The sequence below is a fragment of the Tripterygium wilfordii genome, chromosome 23, assembly GCF_013401445.1.
Source record: "Tripterygium wilfordii isolate XIE 37 chromosome 23, ASM1340144v1, whole genome shotgun sequence".
NCBI lineage: Eukaryota > Viridiplantae > Streptophyta > Magnoliopsida > Celastrales > Celastraceae > Tripterygium > Tripterygium wilfordii.
Genome location: NC_052254.1, coordinates 11849399 through 11869344, shown reverse-complemented (window position 1 = coordinate 11869344; position 19946 = coordinate 11849399). Strand labels below are relative to the sequence as shown.

At 38.0% G+C, this 19946-nt stretch overlaps 4 protein-coding genes and 1 long non-coding RNA gene across 6 annotated transcripts; 4 read left to right on the top strand and 1 right to left on the bottom strand.

The window, feature by feature from the left end:
• The first annotated feature begins 4259 nt into the window (after positions 1 to 4259).
• LOC119993660 (lectin-like) lies at positions 4260 to 6370 on the top strand. The gene is made up of 2 exons (XM_038840863.1): positions 4260 to 5239; positions 5438 to 6370. Exons 1-2 carry the CDS (start codon positions 4789 to 4791, stop codon positions 5824 to 5826), a joined length of 840 nt encoding a protein of 279 aa, XP_038696791.1. The 5' UTR covers positions 4260 to 4788; the 3' UTR covers positions 5827 to 6370.
• LOC119993661 lies at positions 5229 to 7115 on the bottom strand. 2 transcript variants are annotated; one of them, XR_005466555.1, is made up of 4 exons: positions 6980 to 7115; positions 5678 to 5803; positions 5488 to 5586; positions 5229 to 5388 (listed from the first exon to the last, which is right to left on the bottom strand). It is a non-coding gene; the product is annotated as an uncharacterized LOC119993661 (long non-coding RNA). The 2 variants fall into 2 exon arrangements; XR_005466556.1 differs by lacking the exons at positions 5229 to 5388; positions 6980 to 7115 and adding an exon at positions 6378 to 6970.
• An 890-nt stretch (positions 7116 to 8005) lies between these two features.
• Positions 8006 to 9319, top strand: LOC119993803 (lectin 1-like). The gene is made up of 2 exons (XM_038841070.1): positions 8006 to 8467; positions 8661 to 9319. The coding sequence occupies exons 1-2, from the start codon at positions 8008 to 8010 to the stop codon at positions 9041 to 9043; spliced, it is 843 nt and encodes a 280-aa protein (XP_038696998.1). The 5' UTR covers positions 8006 to 8007; the 3' UTR covers positions 9044 to 9319.
• Positions 9320 to 11496: 2177 nt separating this feature from the next.
• On the top strand, positions 11497 to 13058 carry LOC119992820 (probable L-type lectin-domain containing receptor kinase S.5). Its single transcript, XM_038839602.1, has 2 exons — positions 11497 to 11917; positions 12673 to 13058. Exons 1-2 carry the CDS (start codon positions 11497 to 11499, stop codon positions 13056 to 13058), a joined length of 807 nt encoding a protein of 268 aa, XP_038695530.1.
• Positions 13059 to 18129: 5071 nt separating this feature from the next.
• LOC119993555 (probable sugar phosphate/phosphate translocator At5g25400) lies at positions 18130 to 19615 on the top strand. The gene has a single exon (XM_038840730.1). It carries the CDS (start codon positions 18262 to 18264, stop codon positions 19297 to 19299), a length of 1038 nt encoding a protein of 345 aa, XP_038696658.1. The 5' UTR covers positions 18130 to 18261; the 3' UTR covers positions 19300 to 19615.
• The last annotated feature ends 331 nt before the right edge of the window (positions 19616 to 19946 follow it).

The following is a 19946-nucleotide window of genomic DNA, read 5'->3' as shown; positions in this document are numbered from 1 at the left end:
AAAATAAAATGGCTTGAATTTAAAGTTTCATCGTGTTTTTTTTTCCCTCAAGGTGAAACAGAAAAAATGTATAAATAAGTGATGACAAATGAGGTAAGAACCCAGTTCAGATGGTGAGGGAATGATATACTACAACACTATGCTTATACAACAGGACTTGTAGGTCTACCAACAACTAAGCCACTACAACAAACTAAATGGCAGGAAATATAATTCACATACCAGACTTAATATCATTTAGCAATCTGCAATCTTGATCAATACCATACTGACTCGCCATTTAGTTTTGGGTTATCAAAGTTTTCATTGACATCAGTCCTTCTCCTTCACACCAGAACATAGGAATTACAAAGCGCTGCAGTAAGACAATATTTCATTAAGCAGCAGAACAGAAACTAACCTACCACAAGACATAAAAGAGTCAAGGTAGAGGCATAGAGCAGATAAAGGCAAAGCAGCTTATAGCACACTAAACATGACAGAAACCTCCACCAGCAGTTGATTAAAGCTTTCCAATAGTCAGGTCCTCCTTCTAATATCCTACCTCCCTCAGACCAACATACTAGTAGCAGCTTCCAAGGAAAGATATTTACACCAACTAATCTTCTATTTCTCAGTCTCCACATCTATAGCCAACAGCATCATTTTATTTTGAGCCCTATCCCAAAATCAATGAATGTGGATTCAATAAAAAAAGATGTGGAAAAAACAAACAGTAGCATTCCAGAGCACTTGATAGCAGAACTGGCTGGCATTTTATCAAACACTTGATAGGCAATGAGCTAGCATGACCCACCCAAGTAGCCATATATATCAAGCACACAAATCTGTTTCGGAATAAATCAAATTAAAGCACAGTCAATGCCTGAATCTGCATAACACTTCAAGCAAAGAAACAACATGGATGAGCACTTATGATGCAGCAGAAGATCACAGAGCAAGGGCAATCGCCACTCAGACTGCACAATGAGACGAAGCCCATATGACAGTGAATTCTTGAAACAGAGATTATACGTCAATTAACCAAATGTTGTCCCATATCGAACTTAAAGTCTTATTTATAAGGCTAAAACCCCACCCGTAACACTATGCAAGGCCTTTGCCTAGGCTTGAGTGGGTTGGGCCTAGCCCACCTCCTTGAACCAAGGAGAAACAAAGCCGTGCTGGCCTGACAGTGAATTCTTGAAACAGAGATTATACGTCAATTAACCAAATGTTGTCCCATATCGAACTTAAAGTCTTATTTATAAGACTAAAAGCCCACCCTTAACACTATGCAAGACCTTTTCCTAGGCTTGAGTGGGTTGGGCCTAGCCCACCTCCTTGGACCTAGGAGAAACAAAGCCGTGCTGGCCTGATGTATCCACAGGAATCGGACAACCCAAAGCGGACAATATTGTTGGTGTGTATGGGGGTGTGGATTTCCAACATGGTATCGGAACAATTCGTTCCTGTGGGACATGACCTCTACTCCACTTGTTGGGTCTGACATAACTCAACCCACAAGTGTGGGGAGTGTTGCCTCACATCGAAAGATGTGGGACTTAAAGTCTTATTTATAAGACTAAAAGCCACCCTTAACACTATACAAGGCATTTTCCTAGGCTTGAGAACCCACAAGTGAGGGGAGTGTCGTCCCACATCGAAATATGTGGGACTTAAAGTCTTATTTATAAGGCTAAAAGCCCACCCTTAACACTATACAAGGCCTTTTCTTAGGCTTGAGTGGGTTGGGCTTAACCCACCTGCTTGGACTTAAGGAGAAACAAAGCCGCGCGGGTCCGATGTATCCACGGGAACCGGACAACCCAAAGCGGACAATATTGTTGGTGTGTATGGGGGTGTGGATAAAATAGATGTTCTACTCCACTTGTTGGGTCTGACATAACTCAACCCACAAGTGTGGGGAGTGTTGTCCCATGTGGGACTTAAAGTCTTATTTATAAGACTAAAAGCCCACCCTTCCCCACATCGAAAGATGTGAGACTTAAAGTATTATTTATAAGGCTAAAAGCCCACCCTTCCCCCCACCCTTAACACTATACAAAGCCTTTTCCTAGGCTTGAGAACCCACAAATGCGGGGAGTGTTGTCCCACATCGAAAGATGTGGGACTTAAAGTCTTATTTATAAGGCTAAAAGACCACCCTTAACACTATACAAGGCCTTTTCCTAGGCTTGAGTGGGTTGGCCTAGCCCACATGCTTGGACCTAAGGAGAAACAAAGCCGTGTGGGCCCGATGTATCCACGGGAACCGGATAACCCAAAGCGGACAATATTGTTGGTGTGTATGGGGGTGTGGATAAAATAGATGTAGTGGTGATGGGTGGGTTAGAAAAAAAAAGAGGATTACCATTTGTAGTCACTGTGTGGAGATTAACTCCATTGTTGATATCTGTCACTGCAGTGTTCCTCATGTAATCACTGCCATTAGCCAATGCTTGTTATATCTGCCACTGCAATGTTCCTCATGTAATCACTGCCATTAGCCAATGCTTGTGAAGTGTTCCTCATGTAATCATTGCCATTAGCCAATGCTTGTGCCATTAGCCAATGCTTGTGAAGTGTTCCTCATGTAATCATTGCCATTAGCCAATGCTTGTGAGACCGTAACAGTGTTTGAATTTTCTGGATCCATAATGCTCCGATACCATAAAATAATTTAGAAACTTTGTTTGAATTTTCTGGATCCATAATGCTCCGATACCATAAAATAATTTAGAAACTTTGATTGTATTGCAGGTAACAGATCAAAGAGTAAGCACGAAGATAAAGAAGAAGAAGAAGAAGAAGAAGAGATAGAGAGATAAGTCAATTGAATAACATTACAAGTTCATTGGCTTATCTCTCTATCTCTTCTTCTTCTTCCTCTTCTTCTTTATCTTCATGCTTACTCTTTGATCTGTTACCTGCAAGACAATCAAAGTTTCCAAATTATTTTACCAAACAAATGCAACAAAAAAAATCTCCACCTTCTTGACAGATTCAAAGCATTGCGAGTCTGCGTGGAGCAAACGACTTTGTGAAACCAGCAGGGAATAATAATAACCCAGAATTATTGGCTTATTGCTAAGAAACGACAGACACTGCTTACGTATATATCGGATTGGACTGGAGTGGGCTAATGGACACTTGTTTCTTTGGGCTTGACAACAACCGAATGGGCCAGACCCGAAAAATAGTGGCCCAAATTAACAGCAAACTAATAAAGGAATCGTTATTTCTACACGAATTTTAGAATTTGGACTTAATGAGTTAATGTATATGCTTGGCTAATACATTAATTTTTTTCCTAATACACACGTTAAGTTTCTCCAATTACACTTTCATACCTATTAATTATATAATATTTAATATCCTAACTACCATCTTCTCCGTGCACATATCTCATCTCCCTTTTAAGAATCTAAAATATTTTGATATTTATTTCAAAATCATAATTTTTTGCCTTCCTCTTTGGATCATAATACAATCAAAGCCTTTCGACCCCTTCAAAATTCAGCTTCGATGAAATTGGAATGGTTCTCCCCATTGGTATAATCACTCTTCTCAAGTTGTCTCGCAAAAGCAGCTTGGTATAGAAAGATCGCTCTCCTTCAATAACAACAGTTTGTTTGCTTAGGAGGGCCTAAGACCCGCATGGATTTGTTCCCTTAAGCCCAGTTCATATTGAGCCCGGAAGGCCTAGTCCAACAACCGATCCCCTTGAGATTCATACATCAGAAAAATCGATTGTTATTAGTTAGGGAGTTGAGCCTCCCTTATATCTAGTACTTCACTCTCACACCTAAACGATGTGAGTTTGTAGCCATGGTTTGTTTCATAGTGTCAACGGGGCATCTAGAATGAAGGACAGGCTTTCTTTTATTCTTTCTTATCGTTCCCTCCTGTCTTTGGGTTTGCAGCTGCTGCCCCGAATATTCCTGTCACAGAGAATTCATCAACAAGAAACACAACACGAGCTTATACTTTGGCCATGTCTTTTTGACTTCTTGTTATTTTGATTAGACAGTAATGGCGATATTTGTATTTATCACAAAGACAATAACAGTCGCCATATTTATCACATTTTTTTCCTTCTCTTCCACAGATCATATCTGAACTTGTTACTTGCAGCAATCTGCGATCTTGATCAATACCAGACTTGACATGGAAAAATACAGTAGCATTACAGAACACTTGATAGCAGAACGGGCTGGCATTTTATCAAACACTTGATAGGCAATGAACTAGCATGACCCAAGATCTTGATCAATACCAGACTTGATATGGAAAAATACAGTAGCATTACAGAACACTTGATAGCAGAACGGGCTGGCATTTTATCAAACACTTGATAGGCAATGAACTAGCATGGCCCAAGTACACATACATATATCAAGCACCCAAATCCCTGCCCAAATAAAATAAAAATTACAGCAGTCTTTTTGTTGTTTTTATTAGATAGTAATGGTGAGACTTGTATTAATCACAGAGACAATAACAGGCGGCTATGCATTGCTGAAGATTCCGGCCGATGAAGAATTGGCCTATTTATCACGTTTTTTCTTCTTCTTCTTCCTGGAATAGTGCAACATATAGAAGATGACAAGAAGTTTGATATTTCTCATGCTTAATAACTGGATACAGATTTCATCTTCCACAGATATTTTAATAAAGATTAGCTGTGTGAATCGTCTCTTAGTGTTCTTGACAACATAGCCCATTAATCTGACGGAGCTAATTAAACATCATAGCCACTATATATGAAGGTGAAGCTGGTAATGAATCAACCAAATACCAACAACAATGCATCTTCTTCCTATTCTTCTGCTTCTTGCAGCTGCCTTTCTCAACCACGCTTATGCAGCAAGGCTTGCTCCGGAGCTTGACGCCGCACAAGTGCCCGCGACTAACTTTGCTTTCAAGGCTTTTAACAGTCAAAGTTGCAGCCCCTCCAGTAACCTACTCTGCACCGGCTCTGTTACAGCCGCTGATGGTTTCTTAAGCCTTACGCAGGACCCTTCACTATTCCCTGGTTTTCAAGGCCCAAATAGAGACCAGGTTGGAAGGGTTCTATACCGTGAACCGGTGGCTGCTTGGCCAGCATTTGTCTCTACCACCTTCACAGTCAGAATTGTCGGAGCCTCCAATTCACCTACCGGAGATGGAATGACATTTATTTTCGCTCCAGATAATAGTTCTTCACCAGCTGAGAGCACTGGCTTCAATCTTGGAATTGTCGGACAAGCAAATACAGGTAATATATACACATGCCCCTGTGTCCCAATTTCTATTCATAGTTTGTTGCACAGGCTTTTCTTTAAAAAAATTCATGACAGGCCGGACAACATTTATATATGAAAGCTCTCTGCAATATTGGGATAAGACTGCAAACATATCTGTGCCCTACAAATATCTTATGATAAGTGGATTGTATTTAACCATTTATGTGCAGATGCAGCTAGCAGTGATATTCGTCAATTAGCAGTGGAGCTGGATACTTACAAGAACGATTTTGACATTGATGCGAATCACATTGCTGTCGACACAAGAAGTGTAGATAATCCACTAATAGCTGCGAGTCTCAACAGCAGTGGAATTGACCTTAAAAGTGGGAAGGACATCACATTTAAAATCGATTATAACAGCTGGACGAAAGGGCTGGAAGTACATGCAGCATATGATTCAAACCCACTTGTGAAGATTCTTTCCCTGCAAATTGACATCGCAGCTACGATTCCAAACTCCGTCTATGTTGGCTTCACAGCTGCCACTGGGTATTTCACAGAGAGCCATCAACTTCTCAGCTGGGAGTTTAAATCTACAACAAAGTGGAACCATTAAAGAATGATCAAGTCAGCAACCAACCAATCCAATCATAGAAATAAAATGGCATTGCATTTCAGTTTTCGTCGTGTTTCTTTTCTTTTTTCTTTTTTGAGTTGAAACAGAATAATGTATAAATAAGTGATGTCAACTGAGGTAAGACCCCAGTTGCCATGGTAGGACTCCAACCCCATGACCAAGATGTCTTGTGGTCGACTTGTTTTAGCACTTTCATCATTTCATGTGCACGTTGTTACAAAGTCTTGGATAAATTTTGATAGTTTAAGACGTAAAATCTATCTACAATGTTAATGTACGATTGTGTATACTTATGTTTCCTCCCCCCATCCAATGCCACTATGAAAAACTATATAGATACAAGGGACATGAAATATTTGTCCAGTAAAACTATTGACATCAGTCCTTCTCCTTCACACCAGAGCATAGGAAATGCAAAGCTCTGCAGTAAGACAGAATTTCATTAAGCAGCAGAACAGAAACTAACCTACCACAAGACCTAAAAAACGTCATGGTAGAGGCATAGAGGAGATAAAGGCAAAGCAGCTTACACAGCAGACTAAAACAAGACAGAAACCTCCAACAGCAGTAGATTAAGCTTTCCATAGTTAGGTCCTTCTTCTAATACCCTACCCTCCTCAAACCAAGATATTTGCACCAACTAATCTTCTATTTCTCAGTCTCCACATCTATAGCCAACAGCAGCATTTTTTTTCTTGAGCCCTATCCCAACATGAATGAATATAGATCAATCTAAACAAATATGGAACAAGACAGAAGCATTCCCGAAAACTTGATAGCCCAACCGGCTGGCATTTTATCAAACACTTGATAGGCAATGACCTAGCATGACCCAAGTACACATATACATCAAGCACACAAATCCCTGTCCAAATAAATAAATTACAGCACAGTCAATACCTGAATCTGCATAACACTTCAACGAATCCTTAATTATTACAAACAAATGAATCCCATTTACAAAAGAAGCAACATGGATAAGCAATTATGATGAAGCAGAAGATCACAGAGCAAGGGCAATCGCCACTCAGACTACATAATGTGACGAAGCCCAAATGAGAATGAATTCTTAAAACAGAGATTACATTTCAACAAACCAAACAAACCAAAAAATCTCATTGAAACCACCCACCTCTATGAAATCAACAGGGAATTGCTAAGGAACGACAAACAGATTCCTTTTCGTTACAACTTACAACCCCAAGCCATATGTCATTGCTGACTATAGCGGTGTCATGGGCCTAACTATGCACTAGAAAACCGAAACCGGCTTACTAGTGATATTGCTTACTGTAGCGGTGTCATGAGCCTAACTATGCACTCTAGTGATAGGATTGCCCAATCTTATAAAACACTCCACTTCACCATACTTGCCGACTAGCACCCTCAACACCACGCTTCCGTGAGCCACCCTCAACAGGGTACGGGGTCAACTGGTAGCCCTTTACAGGGCCCGGCCCACATAACGCGGCCCAAGTGTCCACATAACGCGGCCCAAGTGTGGTTTGGTGGTAGCCCTTTACAGGGCCCGGCCCACATAACGCGGCCCAAGTGTCCACATAACGCGGCCCAAGTGTGGTTTGGCTTCGATACCAATTGTCATGAGCCTAACTATAGGCTAGAAAACTGGTTTACTAGTGATAGGATTGCCCAATCTTATAAAACACTCTATTTCACCACACTTGAGCGATATGGGATATATGAGAAGCGGACTGAAGTGGGCTAATTGAAACTTGTTTCTTTGGGCTTGACAGTACGTGAATGGGTCCCACCAGTAAAATAGTGGGCCAAAGAACACGAGGTTAAGGTGGTCATGTCTTCTAGTTGTTTTTATCAGACAGCAATGACGAGACTTGTATTAATCACAAAGACAATCACAGGCGGCGGTGTATGCAATTACACATAGCTGACGAAGATTCCTGTAATTCCTCGTCGATGAAGAATGGTCATATTAATCACATTTTCTCTTCTTCTTCCTGGAATATGGCAATATAGAAGATGACAAAGAAGTTTGATGTTTCTCATGGTTAATAACTGGATACAGATTTCATCGTCCACAGATATTTGAATGAAGATTAGTTGTGTGAATTGTCTCATATTGTTCTTAACAAAACAACCCATTAAGCCGACGGAGTTAATTAAACATCAGAGCCACTATATATGAATGCGAAGCTGGTAATGAATCAAGTAAATACAACAACAATGCATCTTCTTGTTCTGTTTCTTGCAGCTGCCTTTCTCAACCAAGCTTATACAGCAAGGGAGCTTGACGCACAAGTCCCCGCTACTAACTTTGCTTTCGGTACTTTCGACGCTCAAAGTTGCAGCTCCTCCAGCAACCTACTCTGCACTGGCTCTGTTACAGCCGGTAATGGTTTCTTAAGCCTTACGCCAGAGCCTTCGCTATTATCTGGTTATCCAAAAAACCAGGTTGGAAGGGTTTTATACCGTCAACCGGTGGTTGCTTGGCCAGCATTTATCTCTACCACCTTCAAATTCAAAATTATGGGAGCCCCCAATTCACCTGCCGGAGATGGAATGACATTTATTTTTGCTCCAGATAATAGTCCTTCACCACCTGGCAGCACTGGCTTCAATCTTGGAATCGTACCAGATTCAGGTAATATATAGTTTTATACACCCTCTCCCCTCTATCCCAATTTTTATTCATAGTTTGTCAGAATTATTCAATACTTGAGCGGGAGACTCGTTTGGACATGAAAGCTCTCTCCCACAATAGGATATCCTTAGTAGGGATTGTATTTCACAATTCCTTGCACATTCTTAGTTAGCTAACCAAAGCTTATGTGCAGATGGAGCTAGTAATGTTCGTCAATTAGTACTGGAGTTGGATACTTACAAGAACGGTTTTGACATTGATGGGAATCACATCTCTGTCGACACAATAAGTGTAGATAAACCACTAATAACTGCGAGTCTCAACAGCAGTGGAGTTGATCTTAAAAGTGGGAAGGATATCGTAGTTCAAATCAATTATAATAGCTGGACGAAATGGCTTGAAGTATATGCATCATATGTATCAGACCCACCTGCGAAGATTCTTGCCCTACAAATTGACATCGCTGCTACGATTCCAAACTCTGTGTACGTTGGCTTCACAGCTGCCACTGGTTCTTTGGCAGAGAGCCATCAACTTCTCGGCTGGGAGTTTAAATCCAACACAAAGTCGAATTAATGAAGAATGATCGAGTCAGCTACCAACCTATCCAATCACAGAAATAACATGGCATTGCATTTCAATTTTTTTCCTTTTTTTTTTGAGTTGAAACAGAATAATGTACAAATAAGCGATCATGTCAACTGAGGTTTGATCCCAGTTGAGATGGCCTCGCACTCCAACCCCATGACCAAGATGTCTGTCTGGTTGTCAACTTGTTTTGGCACTTTTTCATCATTTCATATGCACGTATGTACGTTGTTACAATGCCTTTGATATAATACAATTTTGATAGTTTAAGACATAAAATTTATCTACAATGTTAATGTAATAAACAAAACAGAGGTAGCTACGATGACAACAGTGATCACGATGACAGGATCCCACCTCATGAGTACTTGGCGAGTGTTAAAGGAGCTTCACTTTGGGTTCACGAAGGGATGGGGAGGGGGAGAGACCTTCGTCGCATAAGAAATGCGATTTAGCAGAAAATTGGGTTCGAAGATTAGCGAAGAATACTTGCAGATTTCGATACCAGTGATTGGGTTTTTGTTCATATTGATCAACCACTATTTTTGTGTTGATTATCATCTACTGATGAACACCCTTGATGTTTTTTGCAATGTAATTTAACTGTCTTATCATGTTTTAATTTGTATTATGGGTTAATCGGTAGTACTCTGGTTCTGAGGTTTTTATATGATCCAAGAATGAGTTTTGGTCTGTAATGAATCTCAGAGACAGTGTTTCTTTCTGCCAGAGTAAATCTTTCAATTGGAGTGGAGAAGATGCAGTGGCAGATCCAAAATCCAATTTCACTTCACTGGGACACAATTAAATGGTAGGGTTATGCAGGCAGCGCCCCGAAATATTTTTTAAAATTAATTATATAACACCAATTTATTTATATAATCCTCACTAATATGTTAAATTCAACTAACAAAAATTTCAAAGAAAGCATTGAAGCATCCAAGTACGATAAAATATAATATGTAAGAGCACTTCTAATGTGTCGGGTCAATAAAAATCAGTACTGAGTCTCACTTCTATTACATAAAAAGTTAAGTCAAACACGTTTCTCAATATAGCCACATCAACAAAACACATCTCTCAATATAGTCACATCAACAAAACACAAATTCCTATACATTTTTCATTCTCACCCAACATGGAGGTCAACAAATTCTCATGTCTTCCATATTGTCCACAATAAAACTACACCAAAATATAATCTTTCAATACAACCACATTAGCAAAACATATCTTCCAATACAGCCACATCAGCAAAACACAAAACTCCATACATATTTGTTGGCCAAGACAAAATAGCATTGACAGAGAAGGCCAAACAAACAATATGTCATGTAAATTTTTTAATATATAGGGGGAAAAATCAAAAAATTTGCACCCAAAAATGGAGAAAGAACCACATATCGAGTGACAGAGTTTCCTTCGGTGCTGGCTGTTTTCAGCAAATAAAGAGAGAAATTGCTAAAGAGAGAGGAAGTGGCAGCAAAACTGCTAAAGCCTAAAAAAGAGGAGGAAAAAAACCTAACCTTGAATATTGATGGGCCAGAGTGCCAGACGACTTAAATATGAATTTGCTTTATTAAATTGGGCCTTTAAAAAACTTAATGGGGGCACAAGAAAATTTTATTGGGGTCCTCTTAAATAAGTTTTATTTGCACCCCATTATTTTTAAACTATACCCCATTATATCTGACATCTACACCTCATAAAAATTGAAAAATATCTGGAACATAGCAAAAAAAAAACATTCAAGTCTCTCGCCAACCACCCTTCATGTCACCGGCCTCATCTTCTCAGGAGCGGATGGACTAGTATTTTCACTGGGGGTTGGTACCCAGTGAAATTTGTTAAAGTAGTGCAAATTTTAATGGACTGTTGTGAATTTTTGTAGAAGGCCTAGATTTTTTTATTTGGGCTTTTTTTGAGGAAAAAAATGATGTCAGTTTCTTTGAACAGGGTATTGTAACTTTTTGTCATTGAAAGAGTTGATCAGGTTCAAATTGGTCATCGAACGTTCAAAGAACTCAAAGTTGAAAAATTATTTTGACTATTCAAGCAGTTAAATCATTGATGTGGCATAAACAATCAATATAAGAAATTAGATTGAATAGTGAGAAATTTATCCATGTGTGCATATTGGAATAATTTTCAATTTAAGTTTCTAAATTGAAATGTTTGAACATTCGGTGATTGAGTTGAGAATTAATAACTCTTCCAGTTTGATATAGAGGATGACAAGAAGATTGATATTTCTCATGGTTAATAACTGGATCCAGATGTCATCTTCCATAGATATTTGAACAACGATATTAGTTGTCTGAATTGTCTCTTAGTGTTCGTAACAAAACAACCCATTAATCTGACGGAGTTAATTAAGCATCATAGCCACTATATACAAATGGCGAAGCTGGTAATGAATCAAGTACGTACATACAACAACAATGCATCTTCTTGTTCTGCTTCTTTCAGCTGCCTTTCTCAACCAAGCTTATGCAGCAAGGCTTGGTCCGGAGCTTGACGCACAAGTCCCCGCGACTAACTTTGCTTTTGGAGCTTTCAACTATCAAAGTTGCAGCTCCTCCAGCAACCTAATATGCACCGGCTCTGTTAGGGCCGCTGATGGTTTCTTAATGCTTACGCCGGAGCCTACGCTATTACCTGAAGGCTCAACTAGGAACCTGGTTGGAAGGGTTCTATACCGTGAACCGGTGGCTGCTTGGCCAGCATTTGTCTCTACCACCTTCACAGTCAGAATTGTCGGAGCCCCCAATTCACCTGCAGGAGATGGAATGACATTTATTTTTGCTCCAGATAATAGTTCTTCACCAGCTGGCTTCAATCTTGGAATCGTTCCAGATTCAGGTAATATATACACGCACACACACCCTGTATCTCAATTTTTATTCATGGTTGTGGCACAGGCCGGACAATACTTATGATGGAGGACTAGTGGCAAGTTAATTATAAACAAATTGACTAGTAGTAGGGCCCGTCCTAGATATTTTGGTGAACAAATCAGCATCGTAAAATGGTGGCCGGCCGGAAAAAAAATTCCCGTAAAATGAGACGATACTCATGTATCGTGTGCGTGAGTGTTGAGACATGAGGGAGAGGAGAGGAAGGAGCTAGGGAATTAATTTAAGTTCTTTTAAAATTTATTTTTGGATTGGACTAATCAATTGGGCTAGGTGTAAAAATTTTTAAAAAAATTGTGATGCCTAGGTTGGCCTAGTGTTCAAAGCCCTAACTTTGATTGCTTTGGGTAAGGGTCGGCTCTGACCAGTAGGATCGAAAATTTTTCATATCATCAAAATTGTGCGATACTTGGTTGGGAGACTCGTTTTGACGTGGTGGTCAAATTTCACTGGACATTTTTTAATTTTGTGTTTTTATGTTTTTCAGGAAGGGTTGTAGCCCTCTCTAAGGCTCATTATCTTTTGTTTTGAAGAAATTAATCAAAACTTTGAGGGTTTTGAAGAAATTCTAGTGTTTCTCTTCTAGGTTATTTGTTAATTTAACAAATATATATCTTACAATAGGATTGGGATTGGGTTGTATTTCACCATTCCTTGCACTTCTTAGAGCTACCTAGCTAACCAAATTAAGCTTATGTGCAGATGGAGCTAGCGATATTCGTCAATTAGTAGTGGAGCTGGATACTTACAAGAACGATTTTGACATGGATGGGAATCACATCGCCGTCGAGACAACAAGAGTAGACAAACCACTAATAGCTGCGACTCTCAACGGCAGTGGAATTGACCTTAAAAGTGGGAAGGACATCACATTTAAAATCGATTATAACAGCTGGACGAAATGGCTTGAAGTACATGCAGCATATGATTCAAACCCACTTGTGAAGATTCTTTCCCTGCAAATTGACATCGCAGCTACGATTCCAAACTTCGTCTATGTTGGCTTCACAGCTGCCACTGGGTATTTCACAGAGAGCCATCAACTTCTCAGCTGGAAGTTCAAATCTACGACAAAACTGGGAGTTTAGTTCTTCGACAGATCAGTCAAATTAATGAAGAATGATCAAGTCAGCAACCAACTTATCCAATCACAGAAATATTTCAATTTTCATTGTGTTTCTTTTCTTTTCTTTCTTTCTTCTTTTGAGTTGGAACAGAATAATGTACAAATAAGCGATGTCGACTGAGGTAAGAACCCCAGTTGAGATGGTCGCACTCCAACCCCCATGACCAAGATGTCTGTCTGGTTGTCAACTTGTTTTAGCACTTTTTTCATCATTTCATATGAACGTATAATACGTTGTTACAATGCCTTTGAATCTATCTACAATGTTAATGGAGTACTAATTAAGATTATGTTTCCTCCCTCGATCCAATGCTACCATGAAAAACTATATATATAGATAAGAACACCAGAACCATCAAGCATATAATGCAGTTATAAAGGAAGGAAAACAATAAGTAGCCAATTGCCTGATTCAACCAAAGGTGGATTTGTAAATTGTAACTATTATTTTTGGGTATTAGAAATTGAGTGGGTTAAGTCGATGAACATATTGGGCTACTGCCCTTGCTAGTGGGCTAATATTAGTATATGTGATTATAATGGGCTTTGGGTGTAGCCTGCGAGCCTATAAGGCTATAATCGATTAATCGCTGTTAAGATTAAGCCCGTTGGATCTAATGATCTTGGTTTGGGCCTTTGTATTTATCATTGGGCCTTTGTCTATAATAATATTAATGGGACTTATTTGATTGGACTATACTGTTTTTTTTTTTTAATTTGGGCTTTTTTGAATAGGGTAATGTCACTTTTAGTTATTGAAAGAGTTTATCACGTTCAACTCAGTCACCGAACATTCAAACGTTCTAACATGAGAATCCAAAATTGAAAATTATTTCAATATGCACACTCTAACATATTTTCGACTATTTGGCCAATCAAACTATTGATGTGGTATAAAAAAAAAAAAAAACTTACCTGAAGAGTGAAAAATCTGTCATTGTATCATATTCGAACAATTTTTTAGTTTTAGGTTTTTAAAATGGAATATTTGATCTTTCGATAACTGAGTTGTAAATAGATAATTTTTAGACCAAAAGTTACGTTGCCCCTTCTTTGAAGCAACCAGTGGTCCCAGCTAAGATTATTAGATTCTTGAAAGTTTTGACTTCCAAGACTTGGGACATCAATTCATGGACACAACTAGCAAATGGTGATTTAGTTTGAGAAGCTGAGTTTTCTCGAAGTCATCATCAATTAGCAACTTCACACATTTTCTATCCCTTTTGCCTTGCTCTCTCAAGCAACCTTCACTTCCACTAATCCCCAATCCCCATTTCATCTATTCAAATACACATGTTTTAATAAGATAATGTAAAAATAAAAAATAAAAAACAATTTTATAATAATTTGGAGGAAATAATTTTTGTCTATTGATTGTTTGCTTAATTAGGTGATGTTGAAAAGTAATCTCACAATTATTGCTCTTATAATGCAAAAATTAGGTTTACACCAATATCTCAAATGTTGGTTTGGATGTCAATTACATATCAAGATTTTTCAACCCTTAATAACGAAATTGGGGAATTGAGAGTTGGGAAGCAAGTGGAGCTAGTCAATAAAACCATAAAATACTCCAAATTTAATGTGCAAACCATGAAGTCTCCATCTTTGTACATTGAATAGAATAGTCAATGGGATTATGACCAAAAAAATGTGGACTATGATCTATTATTCTATACATGGACCATATTAATAGAAGGTTTGGTGTGGTGGCTTTATGTATGAATTTATACTATAGGTTAGGTATTGTGCTTCTATCTCTTAATTTCATTTTCTTATTTTTAACATTCAACGCAGCCTCACTAGCCAACACGGCAAAACCCATCAATTTAATTTCTTATACTTTGCTTCCTAATTTAGGGTTTTTTTTTTTTTTTTGTGTATAGACTCCAAAAAAAAAAATCTTATAGGAGCTTAATTTAGGCGAGGTGGGACTTTTTCTTTTTCTTTTCTTTTTTTTATCGGAAAGGCCCCAACCCAATAACCACTTTGTAATCCCCTGAGCTAGTTTTAAACTTAAGATGAGTACCACATGCACACAGTGGGCCACCAATTTAGCTATGAGTCGAAGCTCAGTGCGCAAGTAAGGTCGAACTGACTCTCCTATGAAATAAGTCCTCGGTCCACGGAACCCAAAAAACTCCAAGGAATTACCTCCCACTGATTCGTACGTGACCTGAAGGATCTTTCACCTCTAAATCCGAAGATATAATCATTAGGCTAATACCAAGTTGTTGCCAGGTGAGATACCCTAAACCCTAAATCCAATAAAAAAAAAAAAAAAAAACTCAAATGAACTAACTATTTATGTTCATTTGAATAAACTTTAACCAATTTCAACAAAATTAACCAAGTAAACACATGATAGAGTTGAGATTCTTCGCAATTGGGAGTTTCAATGGTTTTCCAATAGAGAACGTCTAGTTGAACTCAATCAACCCAAGTTGAGTCTCAATCAAACCCTAATCATTCCAAACAAGATTAACAAAAAAGGTTGAATGAGATTAAGTGTCTTTAGACGTGTAGGGAAAAAAAAAAGGGCATAAAATGCTTGAAAAAAGAGAGAGTATTAGTTTAAGAGTTCCAAGTATTATGTTAACATATATGGTTTGAGTAAAGTTTGCGTGCTTAGTGGGTGTTTAACACGTGTCGGTCACGTTAAACAAAAAGTCCCCACGTGACACTGTTCTTTGTGAAATAGTCTTTTGCTGCTTCCGTGATTTATGCTCCGACACAATCCCACAATAGGGGGTTTCACATCTCTATCTCTTGTAAATGGTGAAAATAACTAAAATTCACATACATGGGCCTTTAAACGAAGCCCATATACAAAAGTGAAGTGTTTTAATCAAAGTGTAAAACTAGTATTTGGAGCAAAAACTTGTATATTTTTTTTACAAGGAGAAACTATGAGTTTTTGGTTGATGTAAATTCTGAATATTTAGATTGCTCCACTCTACAAGAGAAATCATATCAATAGTGCTAGATAACCCATTTAGTGGTAGCACATGGAAGCCCAAATATCTTAAATGAAATTTTAAAACCTTTTAACTCTCAAAATACATGTTAGATTTTTTGAAAAAATTACATATTTGGAATCAGCGCATAAAACTCTTTCTAACAAAATCCATTGTTGATGAGTTGTATCCGATAAATCTTAATTACATTATTTTTTTCAATGGAATTCGAAAACACAATGGTTCAGAACTAAAACAATGAATTCTAGATTGTGCTTTAAAATATAATGAAATTTATATTAAAACAATAAATTTTGGACAATGAATTCTGGAATAAAAGAATTGAATAAACTTGTTGGGCTCTCATCGACTACCAAACTGATGAGGTACATGTCATTTTCCAAATCGTATTAATGTGGATAGTTGAACTTGGGTACTCTAACTAAAAGAAACGCCCCAAACCAATTCGGTTATCTCCGAGTGGTGGGAACAAAATGTATTTAGCTTAAGTTTTTTTTTTTGAAATATTACTGAGAAATATATCAATTTATATATATATAACTGAGGATCCACAAGGCTTCTCCTTAATTCTTGGTGCCACGTGGACGCCTCTACAAAAAAGCTTACACATTCTAATTAAACTTGATAAAAAAGAATGATTGACAACTTGAGTGATGAGAATTAATTTAAAAAAACAAAAATGTAAAGGACAAAAGAAAAAATTAAAATATATTGAAAAACTTTAAGACCCATAATGGGGATTTAATGTTTCATGGAAGTGGTTTGATGTTGTTTCAGCTTTACTAAGGTCATGTATTATTAATTATGAGAGGCTTTTGATATTACTCAATTAATGAAATTCCTTTGTAGTATTTAGTTTGAAAACATTTTGTATGTTTTTGGCATTAATTATCATCATTTTTGTGAGAATTTTTTTCGTGTTTTTATCATTATTTTTGTGTGTTTTTATCATTTTATGTGTGTTTTTATGTATTTTGTGTGTTTTTGTAGTATTTAATTGATGTATTGTGCATGTTTAGAGTTTGGTCAGGTTTAGTAGTCTGTTTGGATTGCAATATACACAACAAGAGAGGTTTTTCTCACGTTATATTGTTTTAATGTGTAAGTAAATTCAGCCCCTTTGGTATTGGAACATGTAAGTGGTGACATGAAAGCATGATAGAATTCAGTGAGTTGTTGAAGGTCAGAGTGATTATGGGCATAAATCTACCAGTCATACATAACATTTCAAAAATATAAATTCAAAAATCTTATTCTAAAAATATAATTTCAAAAATATTACTTATGCTACATTGCATTTCTCGATATTGAATGCCACTTTATAGAGAATGTTGTACCAACCATACAATATCGTCTCATAAACATGCTTTGGTGACCTATAACACTTTGTAGATACTAACGACACAAATAAAAATTGATAAACTCTTAACATACTTATTTCTTATGAATCAAATTTTTTACACCCTATTAGAAAATTTTTTTTATTAGCAAACTAAAAAAAAGGTATTGTACATATTTTATCTTTATATTCATCTCACAAACATCTCTATTTTCTACAATTAAAACTCTACTCTACTGCTCTTCATGTTAACAAAGTATTAAAAAATTCTTACACATCTCTATTTTCCTATCAAAATATGTGCCGCGCGAAGCGCGGGCATGCAACTAGTTTCATATTATAATCAAATCTTGAACACATATGCCTAATTCAATCAATTATCAATTAAGCCACCTCTCGTCGGTAAAATACACTAATACATAATAAATCCTAATATAGTAATATTAGTAGATCAACCCTAACTAGATTGATAAAGTGTAATTGATTCCTTTGAGAACACTAAAAGAAAGTATTTAAGGTCTTCATTGTATTACTTATCATGTTAGTTATCAACCAAATCTCAAATTGCCAATATGACTTACCCATTTCTAGTCAACTCCATTATTGGCAAAAAAAATCATAAATTATGAAATTAATTTTTAAAAATCCCTTAAATAAAATCAAAAGCCCATTTAAGGTCCAATCCGTCCGTCCATTTAACTACCCCACGTACAGACAAAATCCATCCACTCCCTCCAAGATCTGTCTCTCTCTCTCTCTATATATCTCGCCGTGACTGAAATACACCATAAAGTTCAGATCTTTTCGTCTCTCCCTCTCTCATCGGAGCTTCTCCGTCTTCTGCCGCAATGGGGAAGGGTGGGTCATTAAGCGACGGCGTTTTGAAGAAGATCTTGCTCTCCTACACCTATGTCGCGATCTGGATCTTCCTCTCCTTCACGGTTATCGTCTACAACAAGTACATCTTGGACAAGAAGATGTACAATTGGCCTTTCCCGATCTCGCTGACCATGATCCACATGTCGTTCTGTGCAACCCTAGCTGTTCTCGTGATCAAGGTCTTCAAATTGGTGGAGCCGGTCACGATGTCGTGGGATCTCTACTTCTCCTCCGTCGTCCCCATCGGAGCTCTGTATTCTCTTTCTCTCTGGCTCTCTAATTCGGCTTATATATATCTGTCTGTCTCATTCATTCAGATGTTGAAAGCCTTGATGCCGGTCGCCGTGTACTCTATCGGAGTGCTCTTCAAGAAAGAGGGTTTCAAGAGTGACACCATGATGAACATGGTTTCGATCTCGCTCGGAGTCGGCATTGCTGCTTACGGTGAGGCCAGATTTGATACTTGGGGTGTGATTCTGCAACTGGGTGCCGTCGCTTTTGAGGCCACTAGATTGGTTATGATCCAAATCTTACTTACATCTAAAGGGATCACTTTGAATCCGATTACATCTCTGTATTACGTTGCTCCATGTTGCTTGGCTTTCTTGTTTCTGCCATGGATCTTTGTCGAATACCCTATTCTGAGGGAGACATCGAGTTTCCATTTCGATTTTGTGATCTTTGGTACCAATTCATTGTGTGCGTTTGCCTTGAATCTTGCCGTGTTCTTGCTTGTGGGCAAGACCTCGGCGTTGACCATGAATGTGGCCGGCGTGGTCAAGGATTGGCTTTTGATCGCATTCTCTTGGTCGGTGATTAAGGACACTGTGACGCCCATCAATTTGTTTGGGTATGGATTGGCCTTCTTGGGAGTTGGATACTACAATCACTCCAAATTGCAGGCTTTAAAGGCCAAAGAAGCGCAGAAGAAGGCAGCACAGACTGATGAGGAAGCTGGGAGGCTTTTAGAGGAAACAGATGCCAAGAGAAGTGAATCCGAGAACTAATAATTTTTTTGGCATAATTTATCTGAGAATTGATTTTAGTTAAAATAGACTTGAAAAGGAGGAGAGTATGAGCAATAAGAGCAAATGAGGAGGAGGAAGGGTTTGGAGCAAGAGGAAATTGATAGCCTGATAGCATTGTTTCCTCATTGGGATGGTTTTGAACTCACGATGTTGTTTTAGATTTAAGTTTATTGTGCTTACTGGTTATGGTTGCCCCATTGTATGTCATTAGATCTCGAGTCCAAGTTCGCTTTGTTTTTGCTTCATATGTAGTAACCTTTTTAATCAATGCTTATTTCTTTCATTCCTGGGTTTATTTTGCTGTGTGATGTTGAATTATACTGTCTTTTGTGGATTTTTTGGGATGGTGCTGATGAATGTGTAGTTGTGGTGGTAACAAAGGATTGATCTTTGTACAAGTTTTTAAAATTCAGATGGGGAGAGATGAATTATAGTTGCAATGTTGCATGCTTTCATTGTTGAGTAAGTTGAATGTCCACTCCATAAAGTAACGCAGGTAGTACCTTCATATGAAGAACATCTTTGCCCTTTCTGACTTTTGAATGAAGTAGCTAGAGATTGACTTTAGTAGTGTGTTTGGATTGAGGGATTTGAGGGGAAGGGAATGGAAGGGAAATAGAGTTTCT

Excerpts from the sequence above, each read along its gene's own strand:
- LOC119993660 (XM_038840863.1), top strand. The coding sequence starts at position 4,789 with ATGCATCTTCTTCCTATTCTTCTGCTTCTTGCAGCTGCCTTTCTCAAC. Across the intron at positions 5,240-5,437 it reads TGTCGGACAAGCAAATACAG|ATGCAGCTAGCAGTGATATT; the intron begins GTAATATATACA and ends ATTTATGTGCAG.
- LOC119992820 (XM_038839602.1), top strand. The coding sequence starts at position 11,497 with ATGCATCTTCTTGTTCTGCTTCTTTCAGCTGCCTTTCTCAACCAAGCT. Across the intron at positions 11,918-12,672 it reads TGGAATCGTTCCAGATTCAG|ATGGAGCTAGCGATATTCGT; the intron begins GTAATATATACA and ends GCTTATGTGCAG.
- LOC119993803 (XM_038841070.1), top strand. The coding sequence starts at position 8,008 with ATGAATGCGAAGCTGGTAATGAATCAAGTAAATACAACAACAATGCAT. Across the intron at positions 8,468-8,660 it reads TGGAATCGTACCAGATTCAG|ATGGAGCTAGTAATGTTCGT; the intron begins GTAATATATAGT and ends GCTTATGTGCAG.
- LOC119993555 (XM_038840730.1), top strand. The coding sequence starts at position 18,262 with ATGGGGAAGGGTGGGTCATTAAGCGACGGCGTTTTGAAGAAGATCTTG.